General features: G+C 35.3%; 1 protein-coding gene across 3 annotated transcripts in view; it reads right to left on the minus strand.

Moving 5' to 3' along the window:
• Nucleotides 1–18,188: 18,188 nt before the first annotated feature.
• The window catches only part of GRM8 (glutamate metabotropic receptor 8), a gene marked incomplete at both ends in the record, with an annotated part of 756,700 nt that continues 753,698 nt past the window's right edge, over nucleotides 18,189–21,190 (minus strand). For all 3 annotated transcript variants that reach the window (XM_079711601.1, XM_079711602.1, XM_079711600.1), the window contains one exon: nucleotides 18,189–18,238. In XM_079711601.1, the coding sequence (XP_079567727.1) occupies nucleotides 18,189–18,238 (50 nt within the window). The remainder of the gene's footprint in view (nucleotides 18,239–21,190) is intronic.

Here is a 21,190-nt window from a genome sequence, read left to right on the forward strand (position 1 = left end):
CCTTAAATGTCCAACCAAAAGACACAGACAGGCTGAATGGATACAAAAAAAAAAAAAGACCCGTATATACGCTGTATACAGGAGACCCACTTCAGACATACAGACTGAAAGTGAGGGGATCGAAAAGGATATTCCATGCAAATGGAAATCAAAAGAGAGCTTGAGTAGCAATTCCCATATCAGACAAAATAGACTTTAAAGCAAAGACTATTACAAGAGACAAAGAAGGACACTACATAATGATCAAGGGATCAATCCAAGAAGAAGATATAACAATTGTAAATATGTATGCACCCAACATAGGAGCACCTCAGTACATGAGGCAAATACTAACAGCCATAAAAGGGGAAATCGACAGTAACACAATCATAGTAGGGGACTTTAACACCCCACTTTCACCAGTGGACAGATCATCCAAAGTGAAAATAAATAAGGAAACACAAGCTTTAAATGATACATTAAACAAGATGGACTTAATTGATATTTATAGGGCATTCCATCCAAAAACAACAGAATACACATTTTTCTCAAGTGCTCATGGAACATTCTCCAGGATAGATCATATCTTGGGTCACAAATCAAGCCTTGGTAAATTTAAGAAAATTGAAATTGTACCAAGTATGTTTTCCAACCACAATGCTATGAGACTAGATATCAATTACAGGAAAAAAACTGTAAAAAATACCAACACATGGAGCCTAAACAATACACTAATTAATAACCAAGAGGTCACTGAAAAATTCAAAGAGGAAATAAAAAAATACCTAGAAACAAATGACAATGAAAACACGATGACCAAAACCTATGGGATGCAGCAAAAGCAGTTCTAATAAGGAAGCTTATAGCAATACAATCCTACCTTAAGAAACAAGAAACATCTCAAATAAACAACCTAACCTTACACCTAAAGCAATTAGAGAAAGAACAAAAAAACCCCAAAGTTAGCAGAAGGAAAGAAATCATAAAGATCAGATGAGAAATAAAAAGAAATGAAGGAAACAATAGCAAAGATCAATAAAACTGAAGCTGGTTCTTTGAGAAGATAAACAAAATTGATAAACCATTAGCCAGACTCATCAAGAAAAAAAGGGAGAAGACTCAAATCAACAGAATTAGAAATGAAAAAGGAGAAGTAACAACTGACACTGCAGAAATACAAAGGATCATGAGAGATTACTACAAGCAACTATATACCAATAAATGGACAACCTGGAAGAAATGGACAAATTCTTGGAAATGCACAACCTTCTGAGACTGAACCAGGAAGAAACAGAAAATATGAACAGACCAATCACAAGCACTGAAATTGAAACTGATATTAAATATCGTCCAACAAACAAAAGCCCAGGACCAGATGGCTTCACAGGCGAATTCTATCAAACATTTAGAGAAGAGCTAACACCTATTCTTCTCAAACTCTTCCAAAATATAACAGAGGGAGGAACACTCCCAAACTCATTCTACAAGGCTACCATCACCCTGATACCAAAACCAGACAAAGATGTCACAAAGAAAGAAAACTACAGGCCAATATCACTGATGAACATAGGTGCAAAAATCCTCAACAAAATACTAGCAAACAGAATCCAACAGCACATTAAAAGGATCATACACCATGATCAAATGGGGTTTATCCCAGGAATGCAAGGATTCTTCAATATATGCAAATCAATCATGTTAAAAAAAATGCTGTTGCACTAAGCACAATTGTGGGTGTGCTTTTAGATAACCAGGGACATCCATGTCTCCATCCCAAGCACTTTTCTGTCAGTCCAATAGCTATTGCCCTGTTTTGGCAAGACCTCTTGGTGTTTTGGGCAGACAGCCTAAACCAACCCTCTAGGGTCCCTGAGGTAAATGCTTTCTCTTGTTCTGTCTCTCACTCCTTTTCCTCTAAGTGTGGATCTGCCTCTTCCCCCATTCTGAATTAAAAACCAAGGACCGGGGATAGACTTTGGGGGAAAGTAGAGAAGGAAGAGCCAGTGACCATGGTTTATGTAGTTCCTTTAAGTCTGTAGTTCTTAAACTTGAGTGGCACATCAGAATCACCTGGAGGGCTTGCTAAAATGCCATCTGCTGGGCCCCATTCCAGGATGTCAGACTTAGTAGGTCTGGTGTGGGACCTGAGAACTTGCATTTCTAAGAAGTTTCTGGGTGATGTTTACAATGCGGGTCCAAGGACCATACTTGGAAAACAACTGCATTAGTTCTTGCTTTAGAATTTAGGGTCCAAACTCCAGCTGGTAACAATAAGTTGTCTCAGCTTCTCCGCCAGCTCTGTCGTGTTTGTGTGTATGTGTGTATGTGTATATGTGTGTTTATATTCTCAGGGAACTCTTAGAGGAGCAGTTGTGGTTGAGGGCAAGATCCAGCTTTTCTGAATCTCCTGACCAAATGCAGCCTTTAAGATAATATTTTAATGGTGCCCAAGAACGGGACCCAAATACTGCTTCTATTTTCTATTCTCTGTTCTTCTTCCCATGCTGCCATCTTTTATTAATTCTACTCTACAATGGTGATCCTATGACTTTTTATTTCCTGAACTGTAGTTCAGAGTTGAGGATATTGGTTAAAACAGAAACAAGCCAACCAGCCACTCCTATAAGAGATAAGAAATCAGAACCATCCCCCGTGACATGACATTATCATTTTTTCCTGTGCCTATATGGGAGAGGGAGAGCCTGGGGTGGTGGTTGCTGTGTGGATGATAGGTCTGCAGGACCAAACTTTCTTCTTTGGCAGGGAGGAGTTAAGGTTGAATTGGAGGTCTTAGGAGGTAATGGAGAAAAGATAGGAGGCTGCCTAAGAGCAATTCCTAAACAGAGAATTAATGTTGGGACCTTGGTCATCACCTGCTCCAGTGGAACACATCTGTGAATGGGCTGCTCATCGGTGTCCCCTGTGGGGCCTCCTCAAAATACAACAGCCTGGACCTCACTCCTAGAGGGTCTGATTCAGTGAGTCTCCTTTCGTAAATGAGACACCTGAGAAGATTTATTTATTATCACACCTACTGACATAGATGGATTTGAAATTCAGTTGCCTGAAACAACCAGTGCTGCTTCCCACATCTGCTGCCTCTTTTTAAATTAGGTGACACTAAAGATTCTCCCCCTGAAGAGAAGGATCTATCTTCATCCCCTCACTTACAAATGGCAGCATTGCTGGTGACTGACACTGTAAGGGAAAAGGAATTTTATCCTGACCCTAGGACAACGTTAAAAAGCTGTAGAAACAGGAAGAGTGTATCATGCTTGCCTCTTCTATGAGATTAGTCCACTTTTGTAAATAGTCCACATATCTTAGGGCTCCAAAGACACACTTTATAAAAATCCAGATGTTCACAGACACTGCAATCAATTGCAACCTTGGATAATTGCACTCCTCCTATTCAAGGGCAGTTTCAACAGGATATGATATATTTTGTTTTTAGTTGCTATAAGTACCAATATCTCAAGTAGTGGTGTTATAATAACTCACTTTATCCCAGCTAGTGGCTGACCTCCAGGGAGCTCAAAACATTTTGTTATTTTTTTCTTATTAGTTATCAAAATTAAGGTCTTCTGAAAGAGATAGAAAGTCTTATTGCTTCCATTTTACAGATAAAGCAGTCAAGGCCCAAAGGCTAAATGATTGTTTTGTAGCCTCACAGAATCTGGAGCCCTTGTGTTTCTGGGGTCAGGGGTCTAAGATCTAGAAATTAAAACAAAAACAAAGTCCTGCTGTATGAAATATTTGTCTTGTCATTTCCTAATGTAAAAGAGAGTAGAACTTTCTTTCTGGCAAACCTGTCATAATGTATACTTGACTCACGGAATAACAAAGCATTTTTCTTTCTCCTCTCATTTTTTGCTTCTTTAAAAAGTAGATTTAGACCTGAGATATTAAAATATCAACTTTTAAAAAGTTGAGCATGTTTTTCTTTTGTGTACAGAATCAGCTATATTCAGAAAAATCTCCCCAGATTTGGAGCTTTGTGAAAGCATAGATGGGACTTAGAAACTCCGTGCTTCTCCACAGATTTCATCATTATTCTCTCCTGTCTTTGTGACAAGTGTGGCTGTGTGGGAACACTGACAGTCCAGAGGAGGAAGAAGCAACTGTAGGTTAGGTCCTCCTGTTCATCCCCAGAGCTTCCCAGGCTTGCTCCTCACATAATACCCTCCACCCCAGCTCACCAGTTTGAAGTTACCTCTTGTCTGAGTTCCTGGCAGGCAGAAACTGTTCCCTTATCTTTGTACCCCACGTACATAGAAGAGAGCCTTGTACATATTAGTTATGTGCGCCTGATCTATTCCATTTGCCTTGCTAGAAACCCTATCTTTAATACTCTGTCCTGTGCCTGGTAGGCTAACCCATATGGAAGCCAGCCAGGCACTGCCTTGGGTTTAGCCAGTGGGAGGCAACTATAGGATATTTGAGGGCAGGAGAGTTAGGCTGAGGTAGGTCTTCTTCTGTCTCCCTCTTTCCTGGGTTGCCATGGGTAGCTCTATCCGTCGTGATAAAAAAAAAAAAGCCACGTGACAATGTCCAAAAACATTTCATGACACTCTGTACAGAAATGACAGACTTAAAAAATGAAAAGAGAATAGAAGAAAACAAAACAAAAAAAGCAAACCTTTTAAATGCTATCCTTTCCAGAAACCTGAAATTTATACTAGGCTGAGTATCAGACAACTATTTAAGGTAATTAATATGGTTTGCTGTTAAAATACAGATTAATGAGACTTTTAAATAAGTTCTAACATGTTCATATTTGCATTTCACAATGCTTGTTTTTATTTGTCAGTGAATTATACACATGTATACCTGGAAGAGACCTGCTTCAGGCTGATATATGATTAGTTATCCTGAGCAGATAAATTTTTTATTGCTTTTTAGAAACACCTACAACCGCTTATAGTTATCATTACCAGTCTCTGTGGTCAGGGTATACTTGCTAGAGTCATAGGGGACTTCTCTGCTGTCCATGATGATTTGGTTCCAGGTTACTTAGAGTTGACAAATTTTGAATCCTTGTTTTATCTTACTCAATGCAATGTTAAAAACCGTATGATGATAAATCTCAAAAGGCACCCACAAATCAGAGATTATTAGAGATGAAATGTTTCCCAACTTTGAAACTCTGTAGGGATTTTTTGCTTTTCTTCTAACATCTATCACAGTTGAGACCACAGATGGTGTCTTTATTTCTCTGTGTTCTTTGCAGCCCTTGGCCGGATGACTGGCACATTGCAGGTACTCAGCCCATAATTGCAGGGGGTCATCTAGTCGCACCTTATGATTTAAAGCAAGAAACTTCTGCACATAATTTCTTAGAGATGGTCACTTAACTCCCATCCGAAACCTTGTCATATTGCAAGGCAGTTTCAATCTGCCTTGATAATTTGACCAAATTCAATCCTTCTTCTAAGGACAGCCCATGAATCTGAAGTCAGTTATTTTGCATTTTCTCTTTACTTAAGTCTTCTCTTTTAACTTAACATATGTAATTCGTTATTTTCTTTTCCAAAAATCCTACCGTATAATGATTTCAATTCATGTTCATTTAATTATACTCTAATTTGTTACTATTTCTCTTCAACTATGGCCCCAGATATAAACCTATAGATTTGGTCTGATTAATATGGAATTAATTTGGTCTGATTAATATGGGATTTCAATTCATGTTCATTTAATTATACTCTAATTTGTTACTATTTCTCTTCAACTATGACCCCAGATATAAACCTATAGATTTGGTCTGATTAATATGGGATGTGACAAACTCTCCCTCTTATATTCTGAACACTATGCTTATTTTAATGCTGAATGAGATTCCATTGCCTCCAAAAAGTGAGTTATTGCATTTTAGTCACCTAAGTGAAAAGACAACTGTTAGCATTTTTGAGAAAAGACAGTGGCATGCCAAACAACACACCATTATCCAATTAGTCAACTAGAAAAGAGATCCTTTTCAAGAGGGTTTTTGAGATCTGACTTCTCAACAGAGCTTCTGTTGTTTAGTCTTCATCCTGTGTCACAAAGAGGCAAGGTGCTGGAAGAAAGGCATCATGAATACATAAGTTTTTTTTATTTGTGCAAAAATGCATTCCATAGACCATTAAAAACGACAGTTTTGATAACACGAGGCGGTAATGTGGACCGATAAGAGATGACATTTTTAGAATTCTTAAAGAGTAATTAGTAATTTCCATAAAGTGGACTCACTGTCTATTACTGTTACAGCCAGTAGTCAAATTGAACAAATTTTGCATGCCGTATTTACTCCCTAGGAACCCATGGCATGATAAATTATATCTATTTAGTTTTTTACTCCTTGCTTAAGGTACAAGACCAAAACATTGGTGGGAGAATGACCCCTATTATTCATGTGCATGTTTAAATGCAATTCTACTGATTGAATGGGGAGTGGTGAGTAGAGTAAGATTAGAGTGAAGTCTTTTCTAGGTTGCCAGACTGAGAAGTACATGTTATTGGCCCTTGAATTTATTAAATAGAAAAAGTATATTTATTAAAGGTGCATTAAAGACTTTTCATTTAGATCAAAGAAAAAGCCAAGATAGATTCTTCATATCGTATAGGAACTATATATGGTCTTGGCCATTTAAAACTCTCTACTGTAATTTCATAGTCAGTTAAAACCTTCATATACTTATAAGTAATTATATTATGGTATGAAGAACCTATAGAATTGAGGCTAAATAATAGTAAAATTTGACAGGAAAAAGTACCTGAAATGCACTGTGTATCATGGACCATTTATGGGAGAAAGTTTCTCCAACTCATCCCTCCAATCCAATGGTTCGCAAACTTACTGAGCACAAGTACTCATTTAAAAATGCAGATTCTCAAGACCCATACCCTGAAATTCTAATTCGATAGGCCTCTAGCAGGGCTTCATAAACTACATTTTAAACCACATCCCTATGGACCCTGATACAAGTGGTGTTCAGCCCACTCTTGGAGAAACTTTGGATTAAAACTATCCTTAAAGAATTTTCATTTTAGTTGATTTCTGAAATAATTGTGTTCTATTGACCATCAAAGTAAATTTCTAGTGTTAGTGGGTACTAAACAGAGAAGAGAGGTGAGGCAGATTTATGGATATTTAAATGACTTATTTTAAACTAATTTTAGACTTACAGTTTATAGATTGTTTTTAAAGGCCAGCTCTTAAATGGTCCTTCTACGATGCTGAGCATGATGAAATGGTAATATAAATGTGTGGTAGAAACACAAGGACTGAGCTCCCTGTTTGCTTCTTGCTTGTAAAATGACTTGCCCATGTATATTTATATAAGCTTTACATATTTTATTTAGAAAATGGTCACCATTTACTGATATACAGTGTACACTCTTTTTTTGTATTTTTATGCTTCAAAATATGATGCCAGTCAGCTTAGTTGGTAGAGGGACCATACCATATTCACAGTATTTAAATTAAGCCCTAAAACTATACAATTTTAGAACATACTCTGAATATTCACTGCTAAATTTTCCATTAGAAAAACTCTCTCTAGTCTAATAAATAACACATAAATTTTATCCAGCCATTAAAAAGTTCAAGAAAAATCTTTATCAGCATGTAGCTATGTTAGTGACCTGTGCACAACCTCTCAACAAAATACCTCCATTAAATATTTCAGTTCCATAGTATGGCTGAATTTTGTCATGCTCGAAGTGATTTTAAATATTTATTTAGCTTAATTCAGCATGAGTCATTTCATCCTGGATTCTGATGCTAACCTGAGAACATATAATGATTGAAAGAAGGAATCATTATTATGTATTACTGGTGAAAATTGAGTTAAAATATATTTTAACACACTTGTGAATTTCTAAAGCTGACAGCAATAAGGAATATACTAAGAAGACATTTTCTCTTTATTATTCATATTAAATATGCCACTTTTATATTCTGTAGGTAGAATGAGCCCCATAAATATGGTAATTATATTTGAATACTATGCAGTCAATACACTCAGAAATCAAATATGTTGAAGCAGCCAAATTCTTCTCTTGTTGGTTATTAGTAAAGAGATAACTCCTCTGTGGGGGACAGCTGTCACTGTGAGTTAAAAATCCCTACTGTGTAAATTGGTATAGATACTTTCTGAAAAGTGAGGGTTTTTCTACGGTAGGCTATTATGGCTTCTTCATAAGCCAATCACATCAACCATCTATGTTCTGGTTCACTGACCTACTCCATAAAGCTATTATGGACGATTGTGTCTGTCCAGCAGGCCCAGGGCCCCATTAAAGATCTATTTCAGGTCTCAGATGCCTTCTGATATAAGACACATATTCTCAAACTCCAGTTAAAAGGCATGAACAGGTATAACAGTTTTTGAATTTAAAATTTCCATTTTACATAACACAGACTTGGTCTAGTTTTTGCTTCTTAGAAATCATCATAAATGTTGCTGTGTTAGGGGCAGGCGTGGGGGAAGTAGGGGAAAACTGGATAGGACTCAGACTATTACAACTTTAAAACACCTGGAAAACCTTTGTCTTAAATTGCACCTTGGATCCAGTATAGTGCTAATAGAGGTGCTTGTCCACTGACTATCCAAACACTTTCTCCCTCGCCTCTGACCTAGAAGATTGGACCTGCTAGTGAAAATGCAGCAGGGTCTCTGCCAATTCCGCCTTTTGCTCTGCCAAGAGTTTCCACTGTAATAGACTCCAAGACTATAGACAACTTCTGCTAATGGCAGTGCTAAGGTTGTGGGCCTAGTAAATATCCATTAGGTAATAACACTGATCAAGACAGAAAGAGGATGGCTGGGCTCAGTTTGGCCTAAGGGGTGTTAGCCCAGCATTGTGGATTGTACATTTCTATTCTTGGCTCAATTAGTGATGGGTGATTTGACACTGAACTTGAATAATCTTCAGCTTTGGTCTTTCTGTCTGTGAGACATTATGATAATAATGTCTATATCTTAGGAAGGAGATCATGCACTAATTACTAAAGCAACTACTTGTGCATGAAAGAAACAATCATGGGTTGCCAACCTAAAAATATAATAAGAACACATTTACAAATGATTTGCATGAACTTCTGAATAAAGTTACCCTGTATATAACAATTATAAAACTAGGTTGATTTGTGTGAACTTACCAGTAAGTTGTGAATACACCCCTCAAGTGGTCTTTTCATTTTTTAAAAAAATTTCTTTCATAGTATTTGAAAATTTTCAAATGAGATATAACAGATCATAAACCATGAAGAAAAAGGCCTGCATTCTGTGTCTGGTCGTATGATGTACATGGATAACTGTAAAAATTGCACATTAGAGGCAACTCAGAATAAAAATTAAGACTCTAAAGCAAATTAAAAAGTTAGCACTAGCTTGAATTTATCCAATATCCCTCATCAGAATACATTCCCCAGAGTTGGGAAGGATGAACAGCTCTCTAAGAACAGATATGACACACTAATGTCAAAAGCTAAATCAAAGGATTCCAGGAACAAGAATAGACTTGTGCATGATATTCCAGCTGACCCCTGTAGTATTGTGTCCTCTCAGGTGACACATTCTCTCCAATACATAGCTCTGTACAAGCTCCACACCTAGGTGCTATATGATCTCCAGCAAGTTAGCTAATCAATCTTTGTCTCTTTCCTCATCTACAAACAGAGGTAATGATAGTACCAAACCCACAAGGCTACTGCAAGATTTGTTCCACTGCAGCACTTAGAAAGCTGTCTGATATAAGGGTGTCATAATCTTAGTGATTATAATTTTTATTATAATTATTGTAGTTGCTATTATCATTAGGTGACTTATCATCTCTCCCAGCTTGTACGCTCTTTGCATCTCCACACAAGAAATAATATATGATTTTCACATTGTTCTTACTGAAAGAATAAGTGAATGATTGAATGAATTAAATAATGAATTTTTTAGAAAGCAAGCCCTTGAGAAACAGGGAACTTGTATACTAGCAGAAAACATAACTAAAGTACTATACTCATGCAGCCCCTTAATATTATGATCTCAGGCAATATTCCCTTTATTTACTTATTCTATATTTCAGGCAGATAGGTATGTTTCTTAAGAAGGAAATTGACCTCGGACAAAGAGTTTTGATTGGGATAAAAGATTGGGGGTAAAAAATAATATTCCTGGGGTAGATTCTGAGGAGCACTATTCACTTTAAAATAACTCAGAAGCCAAGGAAACAGAAAGTTAGAGATTAAAGTTGATCCAAAGACCCACAGGCCATTCCTGGGAAAACAACAACACAATATCAACAACAACTACAATAATCAAACAAAATTTAAAATACCGTAAAAGAACTGGGATAGACCTCAGGAGGTAGATAAATGCTATTGAGAGAAGCTGGAAAGAAAGAAAAAAAGCTCAGGGTTCAGCCTGGGAGAGGAAGTTTAGAGAAGAGAGAAGAATTTGGTGACATCAGGAGATGATCTGAGACCCTGCTGGAAATATTGCAGGGGGAACAAATGCTCATTTTCAAAATATTTCCTGTCACCAAATTTATCCCAGGATTTCTAGAGTTATTCCAGTTAGTGATCCATGCATCTTTAAAAACGCAAATCAAGGAGCCTGAGTGGGAAGAAATATTGGACATTCATACTTTAGTATGAATTATATTTCCTTCAATTCATTCTTCTCACAGTCACCTCATCTCCATAAATAGCAACCATCCTTTCAGCTACTTAAGTAAAAAACCCTGGAATCACCCTTTTCTCTCAACCACATCTATGCATCAGCAAATTAATAAGATTTTCTGTTAAAATATAGAGAGGGTTTAACCACTTTTCATCACCTCCACTGCCTTACTCAGCCCACTCCATGGTCCTGTCTACTCTGGATCATCCAAGAGTGTGTAACCAGTGTCTGTATTTCTGCCATTGCCTCCTTGAGGCTAATCTCATCTCATTATGGAAGTCTTAAAGATTCAGTTAAAATTAAGACCCATATGTCATTCATTTGCTCAAGACCCTGTGAGGGTCTCCCATCAGTCAGGGTAAAAGTTCCAGTTCTTTCAGTGATCTACAAGGCCCTTCAAGATCTTGTTCTCCACCTCACTCCTCCCTTTTACCTTACCCTGCTCTAGATATGCTCATGCCTCAGGATCTGTCTCCTTCCTGTTCCCTCTGCCTTAGAATTCTCTTCCCCAAGACATTGTATAGATCAATCCCTCCTTTTCTTCAGGCTCTTAATCAAATGTCATCTTCCCTAGTTACCCTACCTAAAATTTCAACCCTGTACTCTACAAATGTTACTTCTTAACCTATTTCCTATCCATTTTCTCTGATTTATTTATTTTTCTCATCACTATTTATCACTATCGTACATACTCTATATTTATACCTTTATCTTGTTTATTTTTTATCTCTCACACAGAAATATAAATGCCTTGGGGACCAGGGTTGGTTTTTTGTTGTTGTCGTTGTTTTTGTCCACTGTTACATTCTCAGTGCCTACAACATCTGCTACATAGCTGGTCCTCAGTAAATATTCTAAATAAAGTGAATAATTAAACTATCTTAAATATATGTTTTATTACTTAAAATCCAACTGTAGTAGCTTCCCTAGGGACCTTTGATATGCCTATTTGATATCCGTATTGGGGATGGGGACAACTTTGACACTGAAAAGTAATTTGGGATTGAGGCATTGGAGCATGGCAAAGTATTAATGGGTCCAAAAATGGAAAATGGGAAAAGAGGAACTCTGAATACCTAGAATGTATGTAGAGGCTATCAGTAAACTGGATGACATCTTCAGGAGGTACAAAGAAGTTCAAGAACATTATGAGAAAAACAATAAGTACAGAAACCACATCTCATCTATTTTATAATTTTGCTTCCTACAGGTTGCTTTTTCTTCCTTCTTTCAGATTAGTGAAGATTCTTATTGAGTTCCAATGCTACTAGTACTCCATTCGCAAAATTGAAGTGAGGGGTACACGGGCGTTCATAAATTCTAGGATATTTGTAGAAAAGCAGAGCTCTATTCATCATACGTCTCCCCTTGCCAACTCCAGCCCTTTGACAGGGAAGACCTCATTCTTTCTTCTCTTGCCTGGAAGATGCCAGTGGCAGGATCTGAGAAAAAGCCTTGTTGGGGTGGGCAAGGGTTAATAACCAAGGACAACTAGAAGATATGCATGGATATGGGATAAATTATTCATGGTTTGTCATCTTTGGGGATGCTCTTGAAAAACTAATTTGCCCTTTTAGTGTAATATACTACAAAAAAAGGGAGAAGAAATACCCCCTACAGATGACAATACCTATGGGACAAAAGGAAGAAGTCACGCTTTCACAGATAATTTGTGGAACTGCCAGATAAGGAACTGTTAGCTGAAGGCAGCTACACACTTATTCACATCTATCCTCCGTATCATCTTATTCAATCCAGCCTCTGAATTGCACACACAGTAAAGAATAAAGATAGGAAAGAATAATTAAAATACAGTCCCATCCCAGAACTCTTCCATTACTAACTTGGATTATCTTAATATGATTTTAAGCGCATTTGTGATGTTTATTATTCAGATACTGCAAATGCAGTGCTTGAAATTAGGGGAAACAAAACAATAAAATATAACTTAGAAAAATTATCCAAAACATGGTAATAGGCAAAAATGGTGATTTTTTTTTTCAGCACAGTGCTACATTTGAATTTCTATCAACATGGTTATTTTATAGCTCTGTAGATACAGGGGTTAATTTGTTAATCTTTATCCAGTAGTTTCAAATAATGTCTGTCCAGTGGAAGAGATAACCTCTAAATTTACAGTTTATTACACCTTAAGACACTAAACTAGTTTTATATCTAATCCTCTGATTTATCCCAATATTTATTTATATATTGAATATATTATATACATCATTAGCTTCTCAAATGCTCTTTGTGCTAGTTTTAACATCTTACGGGTTCCCTAATTAATAAATGGATTGAATAAAATCCTTGACTTTTTCATTTTACCTCTTTATGAAAGTTGTATCAATATTTTTAACTCTTTCAGAATTATACTTTAACATTCTGATAATTTTCATTAGCTCTCAAAATCATCCTATGTTCTAGTGAACTTACCTAATGAAACTTAGTTCATTGGTAAATAATCTTATATGCTTACTTCAAAATCTGATACATCACATGGATGATTTGCCTTTCCTGTTTTCTATAACCACATTACCCCTACATCCTATCCAAGTCATTACATGGCCAATTCTTATTTTTTAATAGGTCCCAATCCATGCTTGGCCTTCATGACTTTGTAACAAGTTATTTGTGAAAGTTAGCTTTGCTAAAACTACTTAATAAGACATTACACAATTAGAAAAATATTTAATAGGTCAAATTTCTTTTTCTCTATCCTTATCACTCTGAAAGTAGCCAAAATATAGTACAAGGCTTTACATTTATAATACACTAAGTTCAACAGAGAGAAAAATATTCTGAATGTCCCAATGAAGGATTAAATTAAATAAAAAATAATGGCACCCATAAGTCATAATATCATTAAAAGTTATGCTCCAAAAAATTTTCTGTAAGAAAAAAACTGAAATAGAACATAGACAATATTTTTTAACAATAATTGTTCTTTTTGCTACTATAATATGATACTTTTTTTTCATCTTTATTGGAGTATAATTGCTTTACAATGGTGTTAGTTTCTGCTTTATAACGAAGTGAATCAGTTATACAATAATATGACACTTTCCAAGAATGACAGCAAGTTTCTGAACATTCATAGGCTTCATTTTTTTCTTAAGGAAATCTTTGCTTCTAGCTAAAGCCAAATGTTTCTTCATTATTCATATCTCCATTAAAGGAGAACCATAATAAAAGAAAAAAGAAGCATTTCTAAACATTATTTTATATGATTAGAATGTTCTATAATTTGGTATTATTTCTTATTCATCCTTTCATGCAACCTTATTGTTATTTTTAGCAATTTTATTCTAAAAGATAGATGAAACACTGACATTAAATAAATGAAATGAGAAAAATTGGTAAGGTTGCATAATAGAGTTTAACAATGTCAATTCATCCACTTGCTGAATAAATAAAATATCAGTACACATTGCCAACAAACACATGAGGGATGCTCAACATCACTAATCATTAGAGAAATGCAAATCAAAACCACAATGAGGATCACCTCACACCGGTCAGAATGGCCATCATCAAAAAATCTACAAACAAATGCTGGAGAGGGTGTGGAGAAAAAGGAACCCTCTTACACTGTTGGTGGGAATGTGAATTGATACAGCCAGTATGGAGAACAGTATGGAGGTTCCTTAAAAAACTAAAAATAGAGCTACCATATGACCCAGCAATCCCACTCCTGGGCATATACCCTGAGAAAACCATAATTCAAAAAGGGACATGTACCACAATGTTCATTGCAGCCCTATTTACAATAGCCAGGACATGGAAGCAATCTAAGGGTCCATCGACAGACAAATGGGTAAAGAAGATGTGGCACATATATACAATGGAATATTACTCAGGCATAAAGAAACGAAATTGAGTTATTTGTAGTGAGGTGGATGGACCTAGAGTCTGTCATACAAAGTGAAGTAAGTCAGAAAGAGAAAAACAAATACCATATGGTAACACATATATATGGAATCTAAAAAAAAAAAAATGGTTCAGATGAACCTGGGGGCAGGACAGGAATAAAGATGCAGACATAGATAATGGACTTGAGGACACGGTGAGGGGGAAGGGTAAGCTGGGACGAAGTGAGAGAGTAGCATTGACATATATACACTACCAAATGTAAAATAGCTAGTGGGAAGCAGCTGCATAACACAGGGAGATCAACTCAGTGCTTTGTGACCACTTAGAGGGGTGGGATAGGGAGGGTGGGAGGGAGACGCAAGAGGGAGGGAATATGGGGATATATGTTTATGTATAGCTGATTCAGTTTGCTATAAAGCAGAAACTAACACCCCATTGTAAAGCAAGTATACTCCAATAAAAATTAAAAAAAGACTCAAAAAAATAAATTAAAATAATAAAATAAATGAAATATCAGTGTTGGCTAACATAATGTAGAAAATTGTTGATATTCTTTCTTCACTGTCATTGGTAAATAATAGAGAATATAGAGTCAAAGGGGAAGGAAATAAAATGACACAAACTTCTGTTCTTCATGAGATTTCCTGTAATATGGTATTTAATTTAAGTTAAAAAAGTAAAATTCTGTTCATCTGAAACGTTAAATTTTCTATAAAAGTTTCTGATAAACACTAAAAATAAAGCTTAATCATTTAGTTCCTATTCATGTTCCAACAGTCTTCCCTCAAGCTTACATTTATGATTAGTTTTCCTTAAAAATAAAATTAGTTTGTGCCAGATCAACCATCATGGATTTAGATGCCTTTAGATATTAGCTAGCATAAGCTAATTTTTTTTGAAAATTGAGGTCAGATTTGGTTGGCCCAAGGTCACACTAATATATCGCTTATTGTCTGCTAGTGACATTTGCTGAATATTACCTTAGGCTACATTTTTAGTATTCCCTCTGGCATGCTGAGATTAGATGTGACATTTCTTGGCCAGAATAAAACACAAGGTCGATTCTAAAGACTATAATACTATATTTTTTCCATGCAACTTTGCATTTGCTTATCTACAGTACACAGGCAGTTAGTTTTAAAGCGTGGGACTTATGAACCACTACTGGCACATGCTAAATCCTTCTCCTTACAGGATGCCGCCCCACACTGTCCCAGCGTGTATATCTCCTGAGCCCTCAGCAAAATCCCTGAGAAAATAACCACAGTGGAGGTCAGAATGCTCCAGCTCCTACTGTAAGAGGTTGAGGGAATTTAGCCTGGGGAGGGTGACAGTTTCATCAAGAAAATTTCCCACTGAGATAATGTTATAAAGGATGATTGGCATATGTAAATCTATGAGGACTATTATTCAACTCTATTATGAGTTAAAAAGATTTTGTAGAACACCAAATAATTATCAATTATTTATAAAAGTACTTAGGAAAGAAAACCCATTGGTAAGTTTGTAATTGGAAGAACAATTTTGAAACGTCATGAATTTTGCTTAATATTTTATTTTTCTTCCTAAAGCCTTAAAAGAAAAAGTAATAATAATAATAATAAAAACCTACCTCTGACCTGAAAGCCAGCTTTGCTCTCATAATCACCCTGTTGTATCCACTTACCCTGACTAAAGTCAATTAGTAAATGAAAATATGAATATGTACTTGAATTTCTCTCTGAATGAAATGCAAGGCTTGTAAAATTCAAGGATTTTTCTCAAACATGTATATACTTACTAGTTTAAAAAAATCTTTAAAATGACTAATAATCTCCAATACGAAGAAAACTGTCAGTTTAAAAATTAAAATACAATTATAATTACTTTTCTTGGTATGGCTATTGGTACTGAGCTACATGGCACAATAAAATATACTAAATATGCAGTTATGAGTTTCCTTCATTTTAAACTAGATCTTATCTAGAAAGGCACACCTAGAAGTGGGTTTATGATCCTGATTACAGGATTGTATTTATCAGTAATTCAGATAATCTGAAAGCTTGAAAACAGTACTCTCACTCTTGATTTAAATATTATCTACAAACAACAAATAACTATTAGGAGAAACTCAACAAGAGGCCAATAAGTACCTATTTCCTTCTGTATGTAGCTCTCTGTCTGGGTTGGTATCTAGGAAATGCTACTCTATGCTGAAGGAGCCTAAGCTATGCTACTTCAACTCTCTGTGTTAAATAAAGTGACTGTCAATATCTGGGTTGAAGCTACAGAGCACAGATAGCTCTTTATATCTATAAGGGATGCAGTGAGCCGTCCAAGCTAACTCAGCAGAGAGAACATTTACTAACAAAATGATTGTAGAGAACCATTGACTTGATGGATGTCTGGGACTGTGTAGAATGGAGGCGCCCAGGACGAAAATGGGAGCAGATTTGAAAGCCTTTAACAGGCTCCTCTTACCCATCCTAGTGTGGTTTATTAGCATGACACAGTCTCCCTGTTTCCTCTCTCTTTAATGATACTGTTCTATGAACCAATGAATGTTTTCATTTGGAAAATAAGAAAGCACTGACATGTTATCTGGACTGTGGTTTCTTTAGTGAGGCCAAGGGAATAAATATGCTAATTCTGTGCTTTGAGGAATGTATTAGGTAAGGCCCATTACTTCACTGATTTCAGTGCATACTAGGCCCAGGTGAGAAAAAGTTAATATTACACACCTTAGAATATTTCTTTTTGCAAAAGTTTGACTTAGAAAATGGAGAATTTCAGTGACACTTGGATATACTTTTAGATGGTGATTTTCAGATTACATTCTCCCAAGTTTAACTCATCATTTGTTAATTATGATACCTGAAGCAATTGACCTCAAGCTACTGCTTGATTCTTCATAAAAGAAGCAATTACTATGAAAAGCTACCAGATAAATCTTGAAATATTCACAAAAATCTTACACAAATAATATTTCCATATAGAAATGAAAGACCGTGTTCTTCACATACACGCAAACGTACAAAAAGACATTCCTCGAGGAAATAGTAGTTTCTTGGCACAGCAGGACTTTTACAGCAGCAGTTAAATAACAGCAGCAGTGCCAACTGGAAAGAGTTTTCCCTGGCTTTAAAACTGGAACGAAACAACTCTCAACATTTGCAAAACATTCCTTTATTATTAGAAATAAATTATTTGTATAAAAAATTGCATGCGTCAACCATTGCATTTATTTTTAGCACAACCCAGGGCTTCAATCTGGTCAGCCATTACAAGAAACAGACTCATTGTCTTATACAAGTTGAACAATGTGGGACAGGAACAGGAGTTCTCACAATCACAGAAAAATACTTACAAGAATAACATCAGACATGGTTTATTTCAACAGCATTTTTTTTCCACAAGCTAACATTAGTTTTCCTTTTGTGATTTTTTTTTAACTGCTCATGAGTAAGCAATACTTTAGCTTGACACTCATTGGTTGTATTATATAAAATGGGTTTCTTCACTCCCTGTTATTGATACTTTTGGCTTGTGCCTACTTTTTGTTCCTTATAAGGTTGACTATTGATTTGATTGATTGATTGTAGTCTACAGAGATCTCCAGGAGTGAGTGTTGGTGGTGTCACGTTCATTGTTTAAGATCGCATACCACATTTCTTCATATTGTATCATTTCCCTGTTTCAGATTGAATGATTGCTGTAGCTGATATATGTCGTCTTGGTAGAGGAAGCTGTTAAGACAAATTAAGACAAATTATAGTACAGAATAATAAATTAGTTTGTTAAAATGATTTTAAAATTCAAATATTGCAATGACTTTTTATGATATGTGGTCTTTACAACCTGTTACTTATTATTTTAAACAGTGTAGTAGGATTTTAACAATTGTAGAAATAAAAATGCAGCAGAATTTTTAATCTGTAAAACCATAGTCTCATTTATAGTGTAGACATTTGGAAGAAAACTAAAAATGTGAATGCCCTGGTCTTTAATATATTTAGGTGAAATTCAATTTAAATGTGCATTTTGACTAACAGAGATTTACAATATAAAAAATGAAAGAACAGATGAAATTCTCTATCCTGCAAAATGAAAAAAGATTTTTTTTTTTACAACCCACATTAAAGACCTCAATTCTTTGAGTCTAATTTGATGACCAAGAAAGAGTTAGTCATTATAATTAGTCATGCTTTGAGAATGAATATATCTTCCATTTAAAAATAGTACTCTTAGACTCTAGAAGTGAACACAGTAAAATATCAATGTGTATTGCCAACACATATTTATGGTCTGGTTTCATCCAAAGGATACAGATGGAGATGTTTAAAAAATAAATAAAGACTCAAAGAAGGAAATGAATATTTAATTGTTCTGGTACCAACTTATCATGAACTAAACCCATTATTGTAAGATTATTAGAAAAGTATGAACAAGAAAATATTCTAAGTCAAATTTATATACATACTTAAATTTCCAGAAATACAAATCTAAATCCAAATAATTACTTTGCATTTTTGAAAGATGTGATGGAATAAATCTCTGTTTTAAAATTCAAAAATGATATCTTATTTTTCAGTGGAACTCTGGAATGAAAAATCATAAGAAGAAAGAAGAAAAAGTGCAAAACATGTATGTATTTCACTATATAAATCCAATTCAGGGTGAAATAGATTTTTAGAGAATAATTCACTTTTGAACATTGAATAAGGAAATTGTAATGTTTCTTCTCTGAAATAATTGGCAGTTAGACTCATTCCATTGTAGTGTACATGAATACTGGTAATTGACCAGACAAGTTCTTACCGGAGACCAGGATCAGACAAAGTCCACAGTCACTAAAATTAATACAGGTAGCTCAGGAAGTGCTAGCTGTAGAGGTTTTTGCTGTTTTTTTATTTCATTGAATATTATGAGCTTCATGCCAAAAACAGGTGGGACATATCTGCTTATCTTTCTATGTTGCTCACATTAGGTTATTATTGAGGGACAGTGGAAAGGAAGTAGATCTTAGACTTTTTTTTTTAATAGATCTTTATTGGAGTATAATTGCTTCACACTACTATGTTAGTTTCTGCTGTACACCAATAGACTTGGTTTTAAATTGCATTCTCTTCTCTACAAAATGAGTGAAAAAAAAGTCACTGAACCAGGTTATGGGGCCTCAGCTTCATCACTGGTCCATAATCCACAACATTGGGTTTTTGTGAGGATGGAGGCACAGTAGATTTGTGGGGAATGGCTGTTGTCTTAAGAGAGTCCATATGGAATGTTACTTTTCTATTTACGCTTCTAAAAGGTAGGGTGTCTGTTACCTTTGGTTTGGTGTGAAGTGAAATACCGTGATTTTTATGGTCTTTATTTTTTAATTTTTTATTTCTAATTTATATAATGCTCTCATTTGCCTCTAAATATATTCTAAGAAAATAAAATCTGTGCTTTAACTATGCTTTTGAAAGACTTTCATATGATCTTTGTAGACAAGATGGAGAAAAATTATGAGTTAGAAAGACGACCCTTTAAAAGATTGCTCAACTTCCTGCCCTATTCAGTATATTTAACAGTAACTAAAAATGTGAGAAATATCTATCAAGTTTGCAGATAGCTAGAAAGAAAAATTATGGTTGTAACAGAGGAACAAGAGCTAAAAGACCTTAACGAAGATGATATTCAGATGTTAATCTTCAAGGATCATTCCAACTTTAAGACTCTAAAGCTCTTTAGAAATTCATATTTCATTGTTTGAACTCTTAGAAGTAACCTCCAGGGAAAAAGAAGTAGAATTCTATTGAGAACTAAGACTGTAATTTACAAAAAGAAAGTAATCTTAATTTTTCTGATTAGAAAAAGGATGTAAGGCTTTGAAAACATAATTTAGTCAACATTGAAATGATGTGAATGGCAGATATCTTGCAAGAATCTTCCTTTTTATCTTCCAAGAAGAAAGAAAGATGGATGCTAAAATAATAGAATTTTTGAATTTTAAGTCTTATCTTTTCTATTAATCACAGACCAGTCTAGATTTTGTGGGTTAGGTTCCAGACCACTGCAATAAAGTGAATATCACAATAAAGCAAGTCACATGAAATTTTTTTGTTTCTCAGTGCATATAAAAGTTATGTTTACACTATCCAGTAGTCTAAGTGTGTGATAGCATTATGCCTAAAAACACAATGTACATACCTAAATTAGACAAAAATACTTTATTGCTAAAAAATGCTAAGCATCATCTGACAATGCAGGTTGCCAGAAATGCTCACTTTTGAAAAAAATGCAGTATCTGGGAAATGCAGTAGAGTGAAGCACAGTAGAACGAGGTATGTCTGCATATTTTCATGGCAGCAGTGATACTTTTACCTTTATCCCAGAAGTGTTACAGAACAACAGGGATCAGAGATGTACATATAAGCTAATGTAATACTTCTGCTGATGAATATGCTTATGTGAAAATCAGGCTTGAATACAGCAACAATGAATTTCCTGTGCACACCACACTGTGTTCATAAGCTAGAGAAAGGAGATCTACCTCCAGAAGCAGCTGTTTTCATGAATTATGCATGAATAGAGCTTAAGGAATACCGTGTTACAGCATTCGTTAATTGGGTACCGTTGATGAAATTCATGTGTATCAACTTTGTTTCTAACTCTCTTTCCACACTTGTATGAAACAACACTTGACCTTTTTA

The sequence above is a fragment of the Hyperoodon ampullatus genome (assembly GCF_949752795.1).
Source record: "Hyperoodon ampullatus genome assembly, chromosome: 9".
NCBI classification, from domain to species: Eukaryota; Metazoa; Chordata; class Mammalia; order Artiodactyla; family Ziphiidae; genus Hyperoodon; species Hyperoodon ampullatus.